This window comes from Myotis brandtii, unplaced genomic scaffold (assembly GCF_000412655.1).
Source record: "Myotis brandtii unplaced genomic scaffold, ASM41265v1 scaffold441, whole genome shotgun sequence".
In the NCBI taxonomy this organism is placed as follows: domain Eukaryota; kingdom Metazoa; phylum Chordata; class Mammalia; order Chiroptera; family Vespertilionidae; genus Myotis; species Myotis brandtii.
Window position 1 is genome coordinate 3,034,732 of NW_005366873.1, and position 25,030 is coordinate 3,059,761.

Below are 25,030 nucleotides of genomic sequence, written 5' to 3' on the forward strand. Positions count from 1 at the left end.
TATTGTTTAAAGTATTACATATAGTATTACATATGTCTTCTTTTCCCCCATTGACCTCCCCACAGCCACTCCCATTCCCCGGCACATGCCCTTACCCCCCTAGTAAAGTCTTGCATTTTAAAAATAAGTCCCGGAAGAGAACTGTGTGTTAATACCATATTGTAAAATAACTCTCTCTCAAAAATTAAAAAGAAAGCCCAACCAACAAGTGAACAAAAATTATAACAACCAAATCTAACAATCCCATAGCACGATGAGGAGCTGTTAGAATTGTTAGCAAGTCTGATAGAAATGAGGGCTCTCAGCGTCTAGGGATCATCTGTGTACTAGCATACCGCCTGTCCTATAACTGGAGCCCCAGGATAACCCCTGGTGAGATTCACAAGCATGGAGGGGAGTGCTAGGATCTGAGCGGTGGGGCCAAACATGTGGAGAATGGCCTTGTGTTATTCCCTTAAGGCTCTCATGTCTATGGAAGTATGAGGTGCTCGGGCACACAGTCAAGAGCGTGGGTGCTGTTATTATATTGCCTGGGTTCAAATTCCAGTTCGAAGAGCTCTTTGGAGAAAACAACCAAACCAAGACTTGAGTAAGAATCATACAAGATGAGCTTGAGACATCTTATGCCAGGAATCAACGAAGCTATTAAAAACCACTCGGGTCCTGTCAAAGGACATATGAGCAACACGATGGGGCTCCCAACTTCCAAAATGGGACCCCTGACTTCCAAAATAGGAACATTTGAACACTAAGAATGAGTGAAATAGATTAAATATACAAATATGCAAATCACCAGCTCTTAATATTACAAAGAAAATAATCTCATTGGCCAGTTTTAAAGATCACCGGGGCACCAATTCAGCATTCTGAAGATTGGTAAACAAAAGAATGAAATATTTGTTGTGCCCTTATGGGAGCATCATAGCTAATGAATGAAAGAGAAATGATTGGATTAGAAAAATCACCCTTTTGCAATCCCTAATGAAAAACAGAGCACTGATAAATGACAGCTAAAATAATTATGTGACAGCCCTAGCTGGTTTGGCTGAGTGGATAGGATGTCGGCCTGTGGGCTCAAGGGTCTCAGGTTCAATTCCGGTCAAGGGCACATGACTGGGTTGCGGGCTCAATCCCCAGAAGGGGGCGTGCAGGAGGCAGCCGATCAATGATTCTTTCTCATCACTGATGTTTCTATCTCTCCCTCTCCCTTCCTCTCTGAAATCAATAAAAATATATTTTAAAAAATAAAAATAAAATAAAATAATGATGTGACAATTTGATTCTGTCCAGACCCATTATTAGCAGTGACTCTGAGCAAGTTATTAAACCCCTGAGGCTCAGTCTCTTCACCTATAAGTTAGGGATATCAAGCATAGGCCTCATGTGCTTCTGTGAGGATACAATGCATGTAGGTGCTATGAAATCAGTCTCTCTGAACTGAGCTCTTTCTCCAGATCAGGTCCAAGTGGTCTCACCCAGAGGAAAGGGGTTTTTTCACAACTGCATTTATAAATGTGGCTGTAAGTAGATGTGGGTAGGGGATGGGAGGCAATGGTGGAAGTGGACAAATTCTTAACAACATAGAGTCCCTAAGAGCCTCAGTCAGGCCTGAGCCAGACAGCTCGTTCACCCCATGGTCAACCCAGTAGAAGCAAGGCCAGTACCTTATCGTAGATCCTGTTGAGGAGTCGAGGCACCACGGGAAACAATGTGGGCTTCAGTGTCTTCATGTCATCGAGCAGCAACCGAATGTCTCCTTGGAAGAACCCAACTCTGGCTCCACACGAGTACACAACAATCTGAAACCAAAACCGAAGAAAAGGGCTCAGAGCCAAAGGACCGCTTCAGGTGGGGCCCGTCTTCAAGAGGCTGTCACAAGAGACTCGGCCACTCGTGTGCCTCTTAGTCTGTGGCACTAAGAAAAAACACTGCCAATGAAACAAGAACATAATCGTGAGACTGTCCTATAATTGTGAGACTGCCCCGAGTTCAGAAATGTGAAAAAAAAAGATTCTTATTAGCCCTTGCTTGTTTGGCTCAGTGGAAAGAGCATCGGCCTGGGGACTGAAGGGTCCTGGGTTTCATTGTGGTCAAGGGCACGTACCTAGGCCTGATCCCCAGACCTGGTTGGAGCATGTGCGAAGGCAACCAATTGATGGATGTGTCTCTCTCACATCAATGTTTCTCTCTCTCTCTCTCTCTCTCTCTCTCTCTCTCTCTCCCTCTCTCCCTTCCACTCTCTCTAAAAACCAATGGAAAAATATCCTCAGGTGAGGATTGAAAAAGAAGATGTTTATTAGAATCAATATGTTATGAATCAGATATCAGCACTTATTCCAAGGAACTGGTTCTCTCATTCATCATTTCACGCATCAACAGTATTTAAGAATAGGGCTCACAGCCAAAGGATCACTTCACAGGGGATCAGAGAGAGGATTTCCCATTCCTACCACCACCTGTGCTTTTGAAAGACCAGCATTGCTTTCAGTCCTCAAATCGGCCTCAGTCTGAGCAGCCCAGAGTCCACTCACAGAAGGGCAGCCCTCCTCCAGGGCACACCACCCTGAACGACCCTGTCTTAGACACTCTGGACATCTCACCTGGATCAAATGCTTCTTCCCTGGCCCGCTGTGAGGAACTTCCTTTTCTCTAATCCTTGATCTTTTAAAATCTTTAAACCAAAATAAAATTAAAAAGAAGAAAAACATCTCTTATCCCAGGTCAGAATGAAGGGTCTATGGTAAGCTCCTGGCTCTGATCGCGCTTGACTCACAGGCACTGTGTGAAGGTGGGAGCAAGCTGAGTCCCAGTGGACACACACAGATTTAGCAGAGGAAGGCATCACAGCGAGGTAGGGGAATGCCGGGATTTAGACTTAGCTGTGCCCACTCCCTGTCTATGCCCTTTACCTTAAAGAAAGGACTGTAAATGTTGGGAACCTGCCTTTGGAATAAAGGTGAGACTAAGCAAGTCAAGACTCCCTTCCCACATACCTGCTAGGGCCATGGGCACTCACCTGTACAACCCGCTCAAACATATGAGCCAGGGGGAGGTAGGATATGCTCACATCCTCGGGGGTGGGTGCAAAGCTTTCCTACAGATCGGGAAGGGGGAGGAGACAAAATCGGATTAATGCCAACCTTCTTTACCAAAGAGATTTAAGAACTACCCTTGTTAACTATAGTTAATAATACTCTATTGTATATTCGAAAGTTGCTGAGAGAGTTGATCTTAGAAGTTCTCGTCACAAGAACAAAGAATTTGTAACTATGTGCAGTGATGGATGTTAACTACACTTACTATGAGGATCATTTTGCAATACATATAAATATTGAATTATTATGTTGTACACCTGAAACTATTATAATGTTAGGCATCGTTACATCTCATTTAAAATTTAAAAGTTTTTTTAACTACTTCCTTCCATGAGTGCCCCATACAGTCGTGCAGGGGGTGCCCTGAAGAACTGGGAGAAGGTGCCCTGGACTGCGCTGGGGTAGAGGTCTGCAGGGATCCCCAAAGACCACGGCTTGAAAATGCACAGCCCTCCACACAAAGATGCACATGTGTTTGTCCACACTCAGGCCCTTAACCTGTTTTGTTTTTTTTTCTTCTCTGCCTCCTCTAGCTTCAAGATTAAAATCTTATGACAGAGTCACATTCTAATGAGGACCTCTTTTTCAAGCTACCACTAACCTCCACACATCTGAGGAAAGCTGAAGCATTTGAAACAACATTTTGATGGGTTAGCATGGCTCCTTTGGGGTCACCTGTAGGAAACAAGAGGTGGAGAGAAAGACCCTTTATGTAGCAAATAGGTAACCCTTTGGCTTTGAAATAAGAAGTGACATTCAATTGGTTCTGTTCCAAAGAGGCAAGCACTTCTCCTGTCACCGAGTCTTTGTACAAGAGGTAGACAACTCTGTTTGTGAATGGTTAATGCTCCCAGAGATTCTACTGCTGACAGCCTTCTGCCCTCACACAGGGAACAGCCATAGCTCAGATAGCAACACAGTAGAAAAGAAAAATCCAAGTAACCTCCCCGTCCCTTGTGTTGTTTTTATGTTGAAGACTTCAGATCTAACAATGTTACCTAGCTATCACCTTATAAACCGGGCAGATGGAATGGATATAACGGTAGGTCATCATGGGCCACATGAAAAGCTATTAGGAGTTCTAATAGGTAGGTAGCTGCCAGGAGGAGGTGGGGTGCACAGTGATCTGTGTAGAACTATCACTGGGTTATCTTGATTGAACGGCCATTCTAGCGGTGTCAAATTGAGAGCATGGTGGGTTGGGGAAGAAGGTTGACTTTATGATGCCATCTTTAAGACCCCTGAAATTCATAGCATGTAAACTCCTCTCAGTATGTTCAATGAAGTCTATCTACTTATGCTTACAGTTTTCTATCTGGGTATCTGTACTCAAAAGCCTTAGGTGGTGAGCCCCTACCAGTGGTCAGTGACTCAAGCCATGTTTTTGGCTGACCTGAGATCTTGGCACAGCTTCATGGGCACTGACCTGTGGTCCCACTGGTAAAGCAGACGATGCCCAGGTCTTCTGGTTCAGGAGGCTGGAGGGGGGAGCACAAGGGCTTAGCCTACCATGAGCTTTGGAAGTTGAATAAGCAAGATTCAAATTCAGGCAGAAGAAAACTTACCACGGGTTTTCTGAAATTCTCTTTGCCTATATTCTACAAGAAAGAAAGACATAAGTTAAGTTGGATAGACTCATGACAAATACAGCCCTCCTCCTTTTCCATGAGAACAGATCTATGGGAACATCACCAAAATTTCATCTTGGGTCAGGCTCAGAAGCCCTATGGAAAAGCGTAAGGTCTAGATTAAAAACCTTAAGGGGGACGAAAGACCCCAAATGTCTAAACTTCCACCATACTCTTAGGTTTAATCACTTAGGACCATTGCTAAATCTTTTTGAATAATATGTTTAGTTGACATTTCCAGGCTTACTACATACCAGTTACTTTCCTGAGCAGTTTATGCAATTATTAACTCAGTTCACTCTTTAACACCTCTGTGAGATAGAGACTACTTGATCCTCGTTTTACAGAAGGGGAAAGGGAGATACAGAATAACTTGCCCCAGGTCACCTAGTTCCAGGACCGTATCCTTAACTACCACCAACCACTGCACTTATAAATCCTCTACTGAGAGCTCTGTGCAGGCTGGCCACAGACCTTTCTTCTCCCCTGGCATGGTTTCTGAGTTGTCCTGAGGAAATTGTTCTCGAAGCTTCACAGCATGAGTCTAACTTACTCCTGTCCTGCCACCCCTGGGGAACGACAGCCTGTGCACTTGTGGAGATGTCGGGCCAAGTAGATGACACCAGATGCCCATGGCGTCAGGCCAGCCTTGGAGTTATGAGTTGTGTTTCAGACCATTACCTCAGCATCCAAGAAGGATAAGAGCTCAACTCCGATCTTCTCCCCTCTTTGCTTCAGGTCATCCTCGAAGGGATTCATGAGGATGATCAGTTTCAGGCCTGGAGTGAGGCCCTTCTCCACGTTTTCTAGCAGGACTGATGCCTTTTGGGGTGTATCACAGATCACCATGGCAATATCAGCTGAAAGCAGAAACAGAGCCAGAGGTCATCTTCCTGCTCTGCCACGGACCTGATGCCTTGGGAGGAGGAAGGGGTTTTTGAAAATTTCAAAGCAGTGGGTCCCCTAAAGGATATTAATTATGTCTGCAAATCTGATGGTAATGCGTAAAACCTAAAACATTCCATTGATAACAAAGAAGCTTAATTGAAGCAGAAGCAGAGTTCCCATGTGTGCTGCCAACTGAGTTTAGTCTCTAGAGAAGCCACAAAATTCCTCTGCTTAAGAACACAGATGACTCTCAAATCGCTTAGGTGTGGTCCTGACAATGTGTTTTATTTGGGGGAGGCAGAATGGGGGTAGAGGGGAAAGGAAGGGGCAGATGGGATTGTAGCAGACAAGCATTTTATGATTTTAAATGTTAGCCTTTGCTTTGATACTTGTTTACACAAATAGCAAACTCCTGATTGTGTCTAAAGTTCAAGTGGATCACCTCGCTTAATCTACTATTTCTTTGACAGAAAGTAACATCTTGGATATATGGAAGGGCTGTTACTTGTCCATTGAACTTGTACTTGTTTGAGAATGGTGGTGTTTTCTACAGACTTAGTATAAACATTGGTCTATGCCGGTTAACTGTACTGACTTACACTGACAAGAATAGGAACTTAGACCGGAAGTTTCACAGTGATTAGTCATCCGCTCTGGCCTTGTTTCCAGTGAGGCCAAAGTAAATAGCCTAGTCCTCTAAACTCCATTGTCATACTATGTCACCTTAAAGCATTTCATTGACTCCTCTATCTGTGCCTATCCCTGCCTCATGGGCTTTTTGTAACTTCCCTGTAAATTCTATGTAGGTACTACAAGACAGCAAAGACGTGAGCATTTTTCTGGCCACAGCATCCCAAGTCTACTAACAAAAGCAGATCTTGAACCCTGACTAGTTTGGCTCAGTGGCTAGAGTGTCGGCCTGTGGACTGAAGAGTCCCAGGTTCGATTCCAGTCAAGGGCATGTACCTTGGTTGCGGGCACATCCCCAGTAGGGGGTGTGCAGGAGGCAGCTGATCGAGGTTTCTCTCTCATGGATGTTTCTAACTCTCTATCCCTCTCCCTTCCTCTCTGTAAAAAATCAATAAAATATATATTTTTTAAAAAGCAGATCTTGAGGAATTACTCAGCTTTAAGAAAGAAGCAGTTGTAATGGAATAGCCAAATCTTACCCTTGTTGATAATGTATATGACGGCTTCTGCTCCCAAGGTATCATACAGGGGCACGGCTACCATGGAGTATGTGTAACAAGCTAACTCAGAGATGATCCACTGCATGGAGAGAAGGTCAAGTAAGGACAAGAGAGCACTTGGAAGAGGAAAAGTATTAACTTAGTCATTTAGCCAACAAATTATTTTGTGGTTACTTTGAGTTTTTAAAAAATCACTGTGGGGCCTTAGGGACTACCACAGCTAATGCCTCAAAGTACAGTTAAATAAAGGAGATAAGAGGCACAGAGCCAACTATAATACAAAGGTGGGCCAGGATACAAAGGTAGAGTGTGATGAGTTCTGTCCATAGGAGCTATGGAAAGCATTAGGGAGCTTTAAGGAGGCAGAGGTCACTTTCAGGGGTGGGGTAAAGGGGATCGGGGGCTGCTTTGGGGAAAGTGATGAACATTGGGCAGGGGTTTGAAGGACTGGTACATTCTGGTTGTGGAGGGGGAGGCAGAGAATGCATTCAGGGAGTGAACAGAGGTGGGATAGCATGATGTCAATGTATACACACCAGGAAGCATGAAGAGGGAGAGAAAATGAGTCTAGATGCCATGGGCTGAATTGCAGCCCTAACCCCCAATGCCACTCATATTGTACCAAGTAAATCAAGGATGTGATCAAGGGTAAATGAGTTCTAATCCAACATAGCTAGTGTCCTTCTAAGAGGAAGAGACATCAGGGGTGACAGAAAAGGTCATGTGAGGACACAATGAGAAGGCAGCCAACTGCAAGCCAAAAAGAGAGGCCCCAGGAGAAACCAAACTGGATGACACCTTCATCTTGGACTTCCAGCCTCCAGAAGTGTGAGAAAATATAGTTCTGTTGTTTAAACCATCAGTTTCTGGTATTTTGTTATGGCAGCCCTAGCAGGCTAATTCACTAGGTTTAGTTCCTCATGGAGGCTGGATGTAACAAATTAATTCCAATCATCGTAATGTCTAAAATTGGCTTTCAATGGCCAGTCTCCATAGCAATGGATGCTTTGGTTTACTTGGTACAACATGCAAGTTCCAATTCTGATTTGAATACGTCCTTTTCTAGAACAGCCTCAAACTCTTATCGGCCAGTACCTTTCGGCCGCCTCATTTTCATCACGCAACAAACAGGCTGCCTTAAAATGACTCTTAATGGGCTGGGAAATAAGAGAAGTCCAGTCACCTAGCTTAGAGCACCACACATTCAAACAGGAATTAAGGAGGCCCAGAGCTGTAATTCTCTCAAGGGGAAAAATATTGAAAGAATATGAGATCTTTAAATAGTCTTGGTAAGTCCTCAACAAGTGTCAGAGAGCTGGATTAGGGGTGGGTTTAAAGTCTTTAGGCTTAGCCCTGACTCATTTTCTTGAGTTAACTTCAATGTGGTTACCTCTGGCCTGTTTTGAGCAAAGATGCCAACAAATTGGTCTGGTGATGGCTTATATCCTTTATACAAGAGACAGGATCCCAGGTACTCTGCTCGATCAGACACCTACAAAAGAGAGAAAAAGAAGGGGGGGGGGAGCAGTCAAAACCCAAAGGAGACGATTAGCTTGGCATATCACATTAGCAAAAGAATCTATCCCAAACATGGGCCTCACTTACCTGCTTGTAGGACAGCCATCTGTAGGGCTGGTTTGGTTTTCTGTATCCCAAGCAAGGCCCATTGTCTAAACACATAACATTAAAAGAAGATTAGTTTCATTTGCAAATCCTTTAGACCAGAGAAGGTAAAAGGGAATTAGGAAGAGACAAACCACATATTGTAAATCTCGTTAGAATGTGAATTTCTCTTATGTGCCAAGGAAATTCAAAGGCAATAAGTAATCAGTTCTCAAAAGTAAACTACATTTGAAACATGTAGGAAATTCTAGAGAACAGAGTGGCTCAGTGTTGGAATATGTGACCCCCATGGTAACAGGCATGAATATGGACTAGCCCACATAACGTGAACCAGTAAAAGTCCACAAGTAAACACAGCCTGAAAGGGATAATCTTGAATTGATCTTCCCTAGAATACAAAAATGTATGCTCATACAAATATAGAAAAAAAATCAAAATATGAGCTGTTAATAATGTCACATAACTACCATTATTAACAGAAATATTATTTTCATAGTTCCTTTGCATATTCTATAAAGTTATGATATGTGTGTGCGTGTGTGTATGTGTGTGTGCATATATCCTGCTTCCTTTCTCTGTTTGATATAAACATTTCCATGTCATTACTTATTCTCTATAGAGATTTTAGTGGCCTTATTTTGGCCAACTGACGAAGGGTTCTACTGTAGTTTACTTCTCTCATTGTGGTTACTAAGATCGTTTTCAAGTTTGACACCTTAAATAAGCCAATGGAAAATATTTTCAAATTAATCATTTCAAATTTAGTGCATTTTCTTAGAACAGAGTTCCTAGAATGAAATGACTGAGCTGTGAGCTGAGGGAGGTTGGAATGGCTCAGGTTTTTTATCTGTAGCACCACAGTGCTTCATACACCCCATTGTGACCATTTCTTTTTTCCCACCGGCAACATTTCAAGTCATAGACACCAAATAGTACCCTGTGAAACATGTCTTGTGGTTTGATAGGTTTAAAAAATGAAGACTTTAGTCTACAGTTCTTTAACAGCGCGTCAAGTGGGACCTTTCCCTTGTTTGTTGAACTTTGTTGACTCTCATCTGTTCATGTACTTTGCCTGTTTACAGGAGAGTGTCTCCTGAAAGGCTGAGGCTCGGTCACAGGAGCCACGGAAGTTGATAGGAGGCTAAGGAACATGCCTAACTGGCTGAAAGGCCGAAATGAGACCAAGTTATAAATAGAAAAGTACACGGGAGGGGAATTGGACACAGTGGCTCTAGCCAAATTGCTGAGAGAGAATCAGGTCTTGACAAAAGGAAGCATTCAGGGAGAGTGTTACTAGGAATCCAGAGGTAAATACGTAAACTTCCAGACTAAGTGACAGAGGAAAAAGGAAAGAAAGCAGGAAAGAGATAGCTGCTCTGATTAGAAAGATATAAAAATGAGTGAAGAGACTGTCCACAGGAAGTGCTAGTACTTTTTCTTCCTGCTGAAACAGCTGCAGAAAAGCTCAAGAAGTCAAGTTCCAGACTGTAATTTTCCATGAAGCCAGACAAGTCTTGTGCCGTTAGGTGGTCAGCCCAGAGTGTGTGCCTCAATGGTCTACCAATGAGATTGCACAGACATGAATCACTAGGGATAGCTACCATTGACGGAACGCTTACTCCATGCTAGGCACATTCGCTCACTTGGTCTTTGCAACTATTGTTATCCCCAGAGGTGACAATATCTGAGAGTCAGAAGAGCCTGGGATAGCTTCTTCAAGCTCACTCAGTAGGTGGCAGAGCTGATGAGTGTGGAAAAAAACCACCCTGCATCGCCTTGTCACTTTCCTATAGGTGAAAATTCTAGCAGAGGCCCATGGCTGAGGAACAAGTCAAATAATTGGCCCAAAGGGACACCAACTGAGGTCTCATTAAACTCTATGTCCTAATCAGCTTCAGTCTAATTAGCCCAAGTCCTAATCAGGCAATAGCCTAGCCTGTGATTAACTTCCTCAACTCAGATCTCGCTTGTGTTTTAAGGTGTGGCTACCTAGAAAGAGTCCACCCATTAACAACTGGGCAAAATCACTGGCCTGAACTGGGTAGAGTTGAAACTCCAGCATGCAAACCCCTCCCCGCAACCAAGCATTATTAAAAATTCAGATTCTTAGTCCTCACTATCTGGAATTCTGATTCAGTTTAACAAGGTGGAGCCAAAGGACTTCATTTTAAACATTATTCACAGGCGATTCTCAACAAAGACCATCTACTCTGGGTAGAGGTGAAAAGATGTATTCAACCCCAGGAGGGATCAGAAGTGTCATTTTTCTGTGGAAACAGCCAGGCCAGGTTGCTCCGGTCTGCTGACAGGAGGTGCCATTTTAACTTTATCTGTTTGGTTTTAATTTTGTATTGAAAAAAATATCTAAATGAAGTATCTTATGCAACATTTTCTAGTTCTGTCACCTTCAGAATGTTCCTGAACCTTCAAGTCTCTGGTTTTTTATTTTAAAAAGTGACGAAGGTAGTAACTAATCCCTGAAGTTTAGGGAAGATTAGTAGATATTATATGAGCAGTGCCTATTGCATAATTTGCACTTGACAGGAGCTGACTATTAAACATCATAGTCATAGCTAAAGGCAGAAGAGAAGGGAGGGATAAGAAGTCACATAGACAAATCTATGCTTGGACAGAATGTCACCTCAAAGAAAAAAGATATAGGGAGGGCTATAAACCAATAGGTTTTGAAAGGAAACCAGTGTACCTAGCATTGTGTGCAATGATAAAAGATGTAAGTACTGAGGCTTGATACATTCCAAGTGAACCTACTAAAGCCCATGTGGCCCTCTTTCTAAGAAAGTTCAAAAGATAATTGCCTCCTGTGATATCAAGAGTAGCAGCCTGGGGCCGTAGTGTGGTATTGGGGTCAGGACAAGGGAAGAAGTCAGGAGGCCTAAATGCTCATTCTGGCTCCGATCCTGCATCTGGAGAATTGCATTTATGAAGAGCACATTCCTAAACAACTATGTACTAACGTACTAGTGAGTTCATAAAAATACTTTCATGCACATTATTGTTGACCGTGTAACAACAACTTGCAGGGAAGTTCTTGTGTTGTGAGGGACAGATTCAGAGCGGCAAAGTGGGTTGCACAAGGTCACACAGCTAGAGATGGAAGGACTGGATTTCAAACCCAAGGCTGCCCTGCATTGCTTCCCGATATTGTGATTTTCTAATTCCTGCCTCCATTCCAACACTGGTAATGTGCCCTGCATTTCATATGTAGGGATTCTACCCAGACCACAACTAGGTGTTTAGAAGTGAGACAGGGAAGCAGTTAGAGAACAACACCCCAATCTGAGTCTTCTCACAAGTCAGGTGAGACTGCCAGGCTTACCAGACACAGCAAGTCCTCTTTTAAAAACTTCATACATCGTCTTGGCATCTGAGAAGTAGTAGCTTAGGAGTTCATTGCTCTTCTCGCGAGCATTCTTCCGTGCTCCTCCCTAAGACGTAAGGCCACATTTAGGGCAAGCCGAGTCTCTCACCACCCTTTCCAAACCCTTATGAATTGAATAGAAGGGAATGTAAATGCTGACCATTGAGGTTACAGGGACCCCCCTCCCATCCTATTCAATCAATCAAGTCTTTAATCTCAAAACTGAAGTCTCCACATCATAGAAACCCAGAGACTATCACAGTTATTTTTTGAGCCATCTCCCACCACCCTTCTAGGAACACACACACACACATATAACACACACGAGAAATGATAATGTAGGTTTTCTTGTTTGGTTTTTGCTCTGTTTTACCTTATATCTCCCCAGGAAAACATAGCACTATTGAGTGTATGTTACAGAGAACTTCTATCTTAGGTCACAGCATTAAGAGTTCCTGGTTTTGATCCTACAACCTCTCTTTGAAATGATCTATATAATATTATGTTTTATCCTTTAAAAATTCATACCAAGTTTAGACATCTATGAAATTCATACTGTGTTCTAGACACTATAGATGCAACGTAAGTTAAGACAAAATTGCTGACCATGAGCACCTCATAAGTGAAAGCTTTTGGAGTGTGGGGGTAAGAAGGGAAAACACACACAAATATAATACTGTGATGTACATGCTGAAATAAAATATATTTGGGAAACTAATGAAGACACCAATTCTGTATTAAGTAAAAAAGCTAGAGAGAAGAAGTGATATTTCAATGGAAACTTTAAAGATAAACAAGCATTGAACAAGAAGATGTGGATTGGTAGGGGGGAGAGAAGGATGATTCAGAGTGAAGGAGCAGCTTGAACAAAGGCACAAGGGCAAGAAAACACACTGCAGAGCCTGGTGGGAAGCCAGAGAACAGGGTATTTGAGAAAGAGGGAGTGGCTAGGGATGTGTTTAGAAAAGTCAGCTGGAACTCCAAGGCTTCATGTGGATCTTGGAGCTGCACTGGAGTTACAGGCATGGTCCAACCCTCATGGCATCAATTACATAAGCACAAAAGAGGGGCCATTCAAGTGCAGGCTAACACATGAACTCTGAATTGTCTAGAGCATTGGGGAAGATTTCCACGAGATGTCGCATTAAGTCAAGAGGTTAAAAAAAAGTTTTTTGTCTAGTAAAGGAAGATAGGGTCTTGCCATCTGTTTTCAGAGATGGGCTGAGGAAGAAGGAACAATGAAAAGTGATTTGGATTCAACTTTAGGCAACTGGATAAGAAGAGATGCATTTAACTACGATGGAGCAGGAAGGGAAACAGGAAAGGTTATGGGGTGTGTGTGTGTGTGTGTGTGTGTGTGTGTGTGTGTGTTTAGGGAGATGATATGCAATAAAGAGACTCATTGACCTTGAGGTACTTGAGTGTCACTGAGGTGGACTGGAACTCAGGGGAAAGGTCAGAACTTGAAAGTCAGATTTGGGTGTCATGGCCTTTTAGGTATATTTCCAAGTCATAGGAGAGGGAGGATTTTCTCAGATGTGAGGAATTAAAGCAGGGAATGGCAGACTCTGGTCTGAACTCACATCTGGCCTGAACCTGCTTTTACAAATAAAGTTTTATTGGAACAGAGCCATGTTCATTCAATTACATATTGTCTGATGCTTTCACACAACAACAACAGAGTTGAATAGTTGCAACAGAGCCCATATGGCCTGCAAAGCCTGAACTGTCTGGCCTTCACAGAACATGCTTGCCGACCCCTGCTTTAGAGGAATGAAGAGATGGTGATGCTGAAACTCTAGGCTGAGAAGAGGAAAAAACCTCAGAGGCAAAGAAAGGCTGTCTTGGAATTAGAAAGAAATTTCATTGAAGGTTATGAAAGGCAAAAAGAGAAGTTGTAAAAAGAAGTCCCAAATCAATTGAGAGGAAGGTTGAAGGAGAAACCATTGAATTTGGAAGTTAGATTATGAGTGACCCAGAGAAGTTTGGGGAGATGGTAGTAGTAAAGGTCTGACATCAGTGGGTTGAAGTTTAAATGAGGAAATCAACAGACTACTCTTATAGAACTCTGGTGGAAAAAGGAAGGAGTGGAAAGAGATGGTAGCCTGAAGCAGCAGGATCAGTGGGAGAGGACAATCATACAAATGCACCAGAATAAAAGTGAACGTGGTGGGCAATGCAGTTAACTCTGAATAAGAGTCTCACATAGAGGAAAGAAGTTCAATACAAGATCAGAAGGGGGTTAGCTTTACAAAGGAATGGGAATGCTTTCTTTCTCTGAAAAGGGTTGAAGACGAAAAATGACGAAGAGAACATTCTTAGAGCTTTCCCTTTGCTCAGTGATATAAGAAGCTGTATGATTTGCTGAAAGTTGGGGGAATTGAAGGGAAAGGTTCAACTTCTGCCTGTTTTAAGAATGAATATTAACTCAAAGCTGGAATTTAACTAAATAACTCACATTCCATTTTCAGACATTGGGTATCTCAATAAAAATATTCTCCTAACCCCAAAGTCCTGACTCTGTCATCAGCCATTTTAAACCTTTTCATCTCATAGAACACATAAACTAATTACTAAAAAATATATTTTTGGCTGATTTGACAAAAAACATAGGTATAATATTGATTCATTCACACTGGATGGCTATTGTTGTGTTGGCTGTTGTCATTTTTTTTATATTTGACAATCTAAGGGAAAAGAGGTCAGTGCCACTGACTAAACAATCAGGTATGGTGTATAAAAAAAATTCTTGCACCACACCAGTTCAAAATCACTGCTCTAGATCATACGTTGGCAAACTTTTACAGTAAAAGGATAGATAGTAAATAGGCTTTGTGGAACACATGATCTATTCCTTGTTTTAGTTTTTACATATCCCTTTAAAAATGTAAAAACCATTCTTATCTTGCTAGGCCCATTTGAAAAAGGGTGGATTTTCCTTGTGGGTTGTAGTTTGACAACCCCGATCTGGATTACTGGTGTCTTAAGACCTAGCTGAGTTTTCCTTTTTATTATGAAGGATAATGTGTCATTAGTAGAAGTTTAAATGTTGACTACTAACCTAAAAGGATTACTTTCCCATGTGACACTCTACCCACTTCATGAGTTATACCAATGTCTTGAGTTACACACAGTTTGGGTTTGATCAATGTTGATACACTGAAAGGTGATAGGTAAGTTAGTTACCTCGATTCCCAGGGACTGGTGGTTCAGATCAACCACAGGCAGAACTGGGCGAGGTCTATTGACGAGCCACAGGAAGATGGCGACTCCACATGTCAGGAGGCAGATCAGTGCCGGGGTTGGAAGTGGGGAAAACAAGAAGTTAAAGATAAAAAGCATCTTGGTGAATAGCAGCAGGAAATGCAGGCCTAAAAAAAGAGAGAAAAGGAAACAAAAAGTTAGAGGAAATGGCTGTATCTTTTTACTCAGTCCTTCTAGGTTTATAGAAGGACACACACACACACACACACACACACACACGGCTTCTACTCCTCCGAAAAGCCAGGGTTGGACCTCTCTAGTAGCAGAATTTATTTTTCGCTTCGCACTGTTTCCCTTAGCAATGTTGAAGATAATAGAATGTGTTCTACTGTACCCAGCTGCTACTTGACTGTCCTCCCACAAGGTGGAAAGGATCAAAGGAAACAAGTTAATCATTTCCCAGACAATTTTGAGGAATGACTCTCCCTTTATTTCTGGCCCACAAAGCCTAGAAGCAGCCTTTTGGACCCAACATAAGCTGGCAGTCAGAGGATAGCGCTTCAGAGAGCTTCCCTTTGCCCAGGCAGGCGAGGGTCAAGAAGGACCCTTCTGGCTGGATGTCTCTAGTATGAACCAAATGGCAGAGGGAACCTCTGTGAGGTGAAACCACAGATTTTAGAAATCAAGCACTCCGCATGAAGGACATTTCCTGCTGGCCCGATATGCCTTGCTCATTGCTTTCTGTCTTTTTAAAGCATCAGGAGGGGCTTACTAGGTCCAATGTACTGTCCTCTGAGGATTCTGGGGAAAACATTTTTTTATTGGAGGCCGCATGATCAGGTAGGCAGAAAGGGTGCTGGAAAATGGGCCTGACACATGGTGGCAGGTGAGCCCGGGAGATTTGGGCCAGGAAGAGATCTCAAGAAACCAAGAGCGACAAAGCCTTCTTCCAACACATCTTCTATTGTCGCTCCCAGCCAAGAGGAACAGCTTGAAACTACGCTAATAGAAGGGACTAAAGTCTGGGCAGGTCCTAGGAACCAACTCCTGCCTCAGAGCTTTCACACTGATGAGAATAGTAACGCAGCAAACACAGGAGCACTGACTTGATGCCAAGCCCTGGGCTTGTAACGGAATGAAAGGCACTGGACTCCACCTAGTTCAAGCCTTTCTTGTTCCCTGGCCCTCCCACTAATAGCGCCTGCTTTGTCTTGCATATAGATATGGTAATCATCAGAGGAATTCTGCTTGGAGCTTGACATTTACGAAAACATCCCCTCTCATTTCCCCTCCCTTGACATAAAAGAAGCCTGAACTCTGCACTTTCTTAAGACGGATTTGAGGAACCACCAGGTCTCCCATCTTCTCAGTCGGCGCCTTCTTATCAATCAAACTTTCCTCACCCTGAACTCTGATGTTTTGAATTTTGACGGTTCGAAGTGTTGGACCCACAGATTTTGGACCAATAACAGGATAAGTTGTTTGCATGAATTACCTAATTTAATCTGACCAATGTCCTAAAGTAGCATTTTTACAGACAACAATATAGAAGCTCCCAGGGGGTAAAGTGACTTATCCAAGTTCATTTACCATTTTCATTGCTGCTTCCCCATTAAAATCTATAAAACTACAACTCACGGGTAGAACTCACAAGTTCAAGGAGACTGATTTGTCTGGCAGCTTATAGGTGACAGCAAAGGATGTTCAGAATTTGCATTCCTCAAAGTTTACTTCAATGCCCTATGAAACAGTATCTCAAAGATGAGGCCAAACATTCACTTTTCAAATCACAAGAGCAAGGCGAGTCCAATGAAACGTTTTATCGGATCAAGATAATCATCGCCCTTTGAACCGTGGGGCAGCTGCCACTAGCTGTCATCCAGAACGTTTTCTATCAAGGAACACACTCACTCCGTGCTAACCAAGGCTGTAAAACTTAGGAATTTGGTGTGGGAGTGAGAACAGTCCCAAGAAACCCTGAGTCACTCACCATTTATCTGCCCCTTGATTGGTTATCACCTGAGTTTGGAGTAGTCCCTCTCCATTTTATGGAGGAAGAATGAACTTCCAGAGACTGGGATGACAGTCTCCAACTCCTTGGGTTCTTCCACATTGTGTTTAGGGGAAGGAAAAGACAACAAAGCAAGAACAAAAGCAAGGCCCCACAGGTGCTACCTTGTGTAACAATAGGTGCTATTGTGACTGCCTGCCAGGATTCTGAGAGCAGGGATTTCTTGAATCCAGCCTTACCTGGACTTGTGTGCTGAGTGGCTCTCTGGGAGGTAGCACCTGTTCAAGAGCCAGCCATACAGAACAGGATTCTAAGGCCGGCCACACCAACCGCGGCCGGCGCAGACGGGAGGGTTATGAAATTGACAGAGCAGAAAGCAGTGCCAAAGGGAGGAGAAGCCTGCTCTGCCTTCTCCCATCCTGCCCACCGTCAGCCCCTCCCCTCGGCCTGGGACATTGCCACCAGTCCCGTAGTGTCTTATGCTCCAGGATCCTTCTCTCTGCCCCAGTGCCCCTGTCCAATTAAGAGGTTCTTACCTGCACGCCCCCTTCTCAGCTATGAGAACACATTGTTGCACTGAGGACTTTGCCCTCTTCCTACAGATGGCAGATTCAATGGGAGACTTGGCAAACAACAGCTTTAAAAGAGGGTCTAAAGGTGAAATTTATGTTCAGTTGTGGCGGTATGGGATGGGGGAGGGGCCAATAGCCTGGCAGGTAGCATAAAGGGAGGGGAGAGAGAGGGGGGACAGGGAGAAAGAGAGAAAAGGGGAGAGGGAGAGTGGGCAAGAGAGAGAGAAGGCGAGAGAGAGAGAGAGAGAGAGAGAGAGAGAGAGAAAGAAAGAGAGAGGCAGTATCTGCTGTCAACCTTGACTGATTGTTATCATGTAGTAATATCAGCTTGAGGTCACCAGATGGTCAGATTTTTTTTTCTCCCTAGAAAACCTGGAACACTGGATTTTTATGAAACCTCCATTTTAACTCTTGGCTCAAATGGTAAGTGTCTGGTTTGGGATTAACAAAAACACATGTGGTTTAACCTGGACTGTGGTCCGCCAATGAGCACTTCTGTTAGACATTCCAGTCATACTGCCCACGAATGGAATGAGACTGACCACTTCCTCACAAACAGGGGAGGTGTTATGAATGCCAAGACCGGCTTCAAGAGAACAACAGCACCTTGCCTGCACTGGATGTCGGAAGCCACTGAAGGATGTCGCTGTGTGGCACCTGCAATAGTGTGCTTTCCTATTACTGACCTGGTATCCAATTCAAACAGGATCGGCTCAGACTTTCAGCCGGTCTCTCCCTGCCTCCCACATTTTTAAAAATTGAGGTAGAATTTGAGTAACACAGGATTAATCATTTTTAAATGTACAATTTAGGGACATTTAGTTCATTCATAACTACCATCACCCCATTAGAGGTGTACAACCATCACCTCTAATAAATCCCAAAATATTGTTATCACTCCAGAAAGGACATCCTGTAACACATTAAGCAGTCACTCCCCATTCTCTTCTCCTCCCAGACCTCAGGAACCTCAAATTTACTTTCTGCTGCTATTGATTGGCTAATTCTGAATATTTCATAGAAATGGCATTATATAATATGTGACTCTTTGTGTGTGATTTCTTTTACTCAGTATAATATTTTCAAGATTTTTATCCATGTTACACACTGACAGACTTCAGAGAGGAGGAAGGTGGGGGGAACTGGAAGAGATTAACCAAAGAACATATATGCATAGCCTGTGGACACAGACAGTTATGTGGTGAAGGCCTGGGGGGCAGGGGCTGGGTAGAGGTGGGCAAAGGAGGACATCTGTAATAGTGTCAACAATAAAAAAAAGATTTATCCATGTTATGTATCAGTTCTTCATCCCTTTGTATGGCTGCTAAATTAGCCCATCTTTTCATTTGCTTATTGGCCATTTGCATTTCTTTTGTAAAGAAATGTCTATTCCAGTCCTTTGCCCATTTTTAAATTGGTTGTCTTTTTGGTTTTGGGTTGTAAGAGACCTTTATGATTCACTAATATTTTCCCCCATTCTGTGGTCTTTTCACTATCTTGATAGACTTCTTTTTAATGCACTAAACACATGTTTTTAACCTTGTAATGCTACCCACCGCTAGAGAGGATTTGTGCCCCTGTCATGTAACTCTCACTATAATTGGGAGAAACAGAGGGCCTGAGAGAAGGTAAGACCTTCAGGTTGGGTTAAACAAACCTGACTGGGAAGCTCGGGTAACCATTCCAACCTTTAGAAATTGTTAACACATATGTGCTCAAATGAATGAGGGAAAAGCCATCATTGCTTCCGTCGTGTGTCCTGTGTCACTCAAATTACAATTCTGTTTTGGCCACTTCACAGAATGCCCTGCAAGCAATTGGTGAGATAGCATTTCCTCTTCCCTTTACGTCACTCCTAGTTGGGAAAGTGTGGGTAGGGAGAAGTGCAATAGTGGTAAAGAAAAGAGGAAAGAGAGCTGTGTTTTGCTCTATCTTGGAGTTCTTGTTCCAAGTTATCTGAAGGTGGTGGAGCAAGCCACAGTGCGTATTAGGAAGGTCCCAAGTGGAAAGCTTCCTCCACTCTGATGTGGTCACAGTGACATGCCTCCGACCCACACCCCTGGATGCCAATTTGCCCCCAGCCATTCCCCTTGATTCACTCCAGGGCCTTCCGTTGTCCGGTGGTATGGATGGCCACAGCCATGTTGCTCATCTTCTGGCACCTATCTTGTTTAATTCCTGAGCTAGCTGAAAGACCCCTGAGCAAGCTCCCAGGGCCAGCCTTGGTGTCTAGGTTATGATCGCCTTATATTCAGCTTTGGGTTTTTCTTCTTTGTGGATTTAGAACAGTATTTCTTCATTACGTCTAATTTTCTTTGAATAAAATCCCTAAATGGCCCCTTCTACCCTAACATTCAAATTTTGATCAACCATAAGTTCATTTCTACCTTAGAGTCTCTGTATTTACTCTTCCCTTGGCCTGGAGCAGATCTGCAATGGTTACATAGGCTTCTAGGTCTGGTCTCAACTCAAATGCCACTTCCTCAGAGGTTTGCTCTGATCACCCTATTAAATATTGCCCTTTTTACCCCAGTCACTACCATGAACCTTGCTCTCTCTTTTCCGTGACACCATTCGCTCTCCAAAATAGTCCTGGCCCCTTATCATCTGTTGACCCTACGGAACTGATGTTCTAATTGGAACAGGGATTCTTCTTCTGTTCACTTCAGTGCCTCCAGTGCCTGCACTGTGCTTGGCACACAACACAGTAAACTTTCAATGAGTGGTTGCTAAATAAATGACCAGTTTTCTGGTTCAGAATTGTCTGTTCTAAATACTCTTAGTGAACCCATTTTTTCCTTAGTAAAACTTCCCCCAAACTCCCTAAACTTAGATCAGTGATGGTGAACCTATGACACGCGTGTCAGAGGTGACACGTGAACTCATTTTTTTGGTTGATTTTTCTTTGTTAAATGGCATTTAAATATATAAAATAAATATCAAAAATATAAGTCTTTGTTTTACTATGGTTGCAAATATCAAACAATTTCTATATGGGACACGGCACCAGAGTTAAGTTAGGGTTTTTCAAAATGCTGACACGCCGAGCTCAAAAGGTTCGCCATCACTGACTTAGATCATCACAAGTCATTCTGGGAATCTTGAGATGAGTACTCCTAAGTCAATATTTTGGCAAGGTAGTGGGGTAGGGGTGGTGGGTGGTAAAAAAGAATGTATTTCTTTCTCTTTTCTTTTTTTTAAATCCTCATCTGATGATATTTTTTCCATTTTTTTTTTTTTTTTTTTTTTTTTTTTTTTTGTAGAGAGAGTGGAAGAGAGGGAAAGACAGAGAGAAATATTGACGTGAGAGGAACACATCAATTGGTTGCCTCCTGCATGCGCCTGACCAGGGCCCGGGTGGGGAGGAGCCTGCAACCCAACCGATGTAGGTGCCCTTGACTGGAATTAAATCCGGGACCCTTTGGTCTGCAGGCTGACGCTTTGTCCACTGAGCAAAACCAGCTAGGGCAAAAAGAATGTATTTCTAACACATATCAAGGATCACTCAGGATCAGTCAACCCCAGACTTGGTAGAACCTACAGAATAAATCTTATCAAATATAGTCATCTATAGTGGTAAGTAGCCAGAAAGTCCATCCTAGAAATAAATAATTCTGTTACCCTGGGTTTCTGGAATTCAAGCAAATTATCTTTGCTTTGAGGCCTGAAGAACTAATTACTTTCTATGAAATATTGAGATGTAAAATATAATTATAGATTTTTTAAAAAGTCTGCCTCCTAGCAAGTGGCACACTCATTTGGATTTTATTGGTTTCTCTGTCCTCTTGCATGTATGGGCTTATTCTGTGGCGAGAGAAAGCTCATTAAATGGGAGACCAGAGTCCCCAAGTTCTCACACCCAATTAGTTAACACATTCTTCCATTTGGAGTTACTTTCTCCTAGAGACTAGGTCGCAAGTTTTCACAACTCATAATGACTCCAATGGGGCCTGTGTGTTATTGAAGAGGCTGTATATGAAAGTTTGGGTTCATTGGCTGGGCATTAAATTGCAATTCAGCCTCCATTGTTATTTTCCCTAAATTCCTGTCACCCCTCATTTAGGAGACAACCACCTCAGTCTTTAAATACGTAGTCAATATTTCTAGACAAATTCCAAAGTAATGGCAAAAGGTCAATAGAATATTACAAACCAATCATTTCATGAGCATACTTGGAAGGTCTGATAGCCTTCTTCTTAATATGCAATGAATGAAAACCAGATATTCATTCTGTATCAAGCCCCTTCACCCAGTTTCCTCAGAGCCCTGAACTAAGGGCTTTTCTTACACCACTTTACTCTTCTGAATTCAATGTTATTTTTTCATTACTAAGAAATAAAAAAACATGATTTGAGACAACGATCCTGTTTCAGAAAACTTAAACAGTCAGATAAAAGCCTGGTATGGTAGAGCAATGGCTCTTAAGGAGAGAAAATCTCAGCTACAGGTTACTTAAAATTAGGGAAAAACATTCAACTTCACTTATAGCTTTAAAACATGTACATTTAATGGATGGACCTGGAGAGCATTATGCTGAGTGGAATAAGGCAGTCAGAGAAAGATAAATATCACATGATCTCACTCATTTGTGGAATATAATGAACAACATTAACTGATGAACTAAAATAGATTGAGAGACATAGAAGCATCGAACAGACCATCCAACCTCAGAGGGAATGCAGGGGGTGGGGGGGGGGGGATCAACCAAAGGACTTGTATGCATGCATATAAGCATAACCCATGGACACAGACAGTAGGGGGGTGAGGGCATTTGCTAGGGGGGTGGAAACGACCAGGGAGAGGTCAATGGCGGGGGTGGGGGGGAAGGAGACATATGTTATACTTTAAACAATAAAGAATTAATTTTTTTAATTGCACATTTAAATGAAATGCCTTTCCCCACCCCTTAGGTTAGTCATGATGAAATAGTGCAAAATGTGCTGTGAGTCATGGAAATAAATTTGGTGCAGCCTCCTTAGAGATGCGCCCCTTGCCCTTGACCACAATTCAGTATGTGTGCCCTTTGACCTAATGACTGCTAGTAATTTTTTCTGTAGAAAGATACCAGTTCAATCCAGTGCAACACATGCGCCTGTGTGAGGGACCTGTGAAGGCTGTGAGTCAGACGACTCGGGCTCAAACCCTGCTTGGTCATCTTCTTTGTGACCTGGGGTAGATCCCCGCTGTATGGTTTCTAATCTGGAAAATGGTAATAATTTCTGCCTCAGAAGGCTGTCCCCCATGACTAAAGGGGTTAATGTACCTGTAAAGTGCTTAGAACAGTGCCTGATGCATAGTCTCAGGTATCAGCTCTTCTGTTCATCATCATTAAATCTATAAAAGTGTTTATAGCCCTGGACAGTGTGATTCAGTGGCTATCCATTGACCTGCACACCGAAGGGTCTCGGGTTCGATTCCTAGTCAAGGGCACGTATCTGGGTTGCAGGTTTGATCCGATCCAGCCTGGAAGCAACCAATTGATGTGTCGATGTTTTGTTTTGTTTTCTCTCTCCCCTCAATTTCCTCCCTTTTCACTCTCTCTAAAAATCAATGGAAAAAATATTCTTGGGTGAGGATTAACAACAACAAAACAGGAAGGAATGGAGGAAGGAAGGAAGGAAGGAAGGAAGGAAGGAAGGAAGGAAGGAAGGAAGGAAGGAAAAATGTTTATAATGCCAGAGACCAGGAGAGCCTTCCTTGACAGGAGAGTAACCAAATAAATCATAGCACTGATACAGTGGAACTCTTGGCAGATATGGAAAAGAATGATATGGAAAGTAGAAAGAAAAGCAGCAACAACCATGATCAGACAATGTGCATGTTTTTGTGTTGCTAAATGCATACTCCTCATAGAAAAAGACAGACGGGAGAGGGAAAATCATGAATGGATTTTCCAGAAATTTCGAGTGTGCGATCATCAGCCAAAGATATTTAAGTGCTTGAGTGTGTATCAGGCATCATTCCAGGGGCTGGGAAGCAGCAGTGAAAACCCCACCCTGGCGGGGCTGTATTTTATTGGAGAGTTTGACAACAAGCCTAAACAATACCTAGATTATATTTTTAAAAATGGAATTAAAAAATAAACTATAAAAGGAGGATTGAGGGTTCATCAGGGTTGTGTTTTGTTGTTGTTAATCAAGGAGGTTAGAGTAGGTCTCCGAAGGGAAGTGACACTTGAGAGTATGTATCACTTATCACTGGATCTGAAATATGCATGCTATCCTCAACAAACCGTAAAGTGAACAACTCCAAATTATCCAGCCCTGGACTTTGGCAGCTGACGGAGGAAGTTGCCCCACCTTTCAGGGGGTGGGGCGGCATTTCCTGCCAGCACCCCTGAGAATACAGCCTCGCTTTGTTTCTAAACATGCAGCTGCCCCACCACCAAAGCCACACTCGCCTTTCCCCAGCGCTGGTGAGCGCGGTGCTCTCAGCCACTGAGCAGGCCGGTCCCACAGCAGCTCTGGGGGTGGAAACACTTTTCATTCATTTCTTTAGCAGATAAGAAACCAGAGCAGAGATCACATTTCAGTCCCAGGGCCTCAGGCTGCTGAGGAAAGAGGCTGGCATAAGTTCCTGACCTATGAGCCTACAGATAACTTGCCAGCCACTCACCAGCGGGGCTCAGGTGACTTACAGTAACCTTCTCCACCAAGCAGGGCCCGGGCACCAGGCACAGGTGGCTCTCCTCCTCCGGGGGCCTGGTGCCCAGCCTGCTCTGAAGCACACACACCAGGGGATGGCCCAAGACAGAGGAGAAAGGGCCCTTCTCACCTCCCCCGGGCCATGCCAGGCAGGACAAGAAGACAGCATTACCGAAGGAGATCCCTATTCAACCCCGGAGGCTGGCCCAGTAGTCACCTCCACACCACAGAGAGATTCTGTGAGAGTTTCAATAATTAACACAGGAAAGTGATAGGAAGCTCCCCCATGTCACTCTTTCTAGCCCAATTGCTAGGCCACACGTTAACAGTTCCAACATGGAAGGCAGCTGGCAGGGAGAGGGCGAGGGCTAGGCATGGGACAGGTGCCCTGGCCTGCCAGCAGGCACCCCAGCAATAAATCGTTAGGGTTTCGGTGCATATCCTTTGGGGATAGCTTTGCTGCCAATTCGCACAGGAAAAGCTGCAGGAACCAGAGCTCAGGAGGGTTGTGAGGAATGGGTTCAGGTCTCAGGGAGGCTTCCTGTGATTCTGTGAATAACTTAGGCCGTGAGAACTTCCAGGCAGAGGCTGCCAGACTTTCAGATTCCACTGTGCCCAACACAGTGCCTGGGCCACCTTGCCCTTTCGCTCACTACTGTCACAAGTTCAGAGCAAGTTAACTAGGGAAGGAGATCTGTTGAAGAAAACAGGTCTCAGAATTCAATCCTGCAATGACATGATGTGCACCTGTCACTTTGTATCAATGCAGAGGGGGGCAGAATCGGCTGAGCCCTCC

General features: G+C 43.4%; 1 protein-coding gene across 6 annotated transcripts in view; it reads right to left on the minus strand.

Annotated features, from left to right (window-relative positions):
* Window positions 1-25,030, minus strand: part of ACSL5 (acyl-CoA synthetase long-chain family member 5) — a 40,559-nt gene that overhangs the window by 8,112 nt on the left and 7,417 nt on the right. For 2 of the 6 annotated variants that reach the window (XM_005874529.2, XM_005874528.2), the window contains exons 2-12: window positions 14,990-15,174; window positions 11,762-11,870; window positions 8,407-8,471; window positions 8,192-8,293; window positions 6,781-6,880; window positions 5,405-5,583; window positions 4,661-4,693; window positions 4,522-4,573; window positions 3,697-3,770; window positions 3,017-3,094; window positions 1,665-1,799 (exon numbers count right to left, since the gene is read on the minus strand). In XM_005874529.2, the coding sequence (XP_005874591.1) occupies window positions 1,665-1,799; window positions 3,017-3,094; window positions 3,697-3,770; window positions 4,522-4,573; window positions 4,661-4,693; window positions 5,405-5,583; window positions 6,781-6,880; window positions 8,192-8,293; window positions 8,407-8,471; window positions 11,762-11,870; window positions 14,990-15,145 (1,083 nt within the window). In that variant the 5' untranslated portion in view covers window positions 15,146-15,174. Of the gene's footprint in view, window positions 1-1,664; window positions 1,800-3,016; window positions 3,095-3,696; window positions 3,771-4,521; window positions 4,574-4,660; window positions 4,694-5,404; window positions 5,584-6,780; window positions 6,881-8,191; window positions 8,294-8,406; window positions 8,472-11,761; window positions 11,871-14,989; window positions 15,175-16,997; window positions 17,116-17,257; window positions 17,407-17,554; window positions 17,787-25,030 lie in introns of those variants that run through there. The other 4 variants (XM_014546387.1, XM_005874531.2, XM_005874530.2 and 1 more) reach the window with 4 other exon arrangements.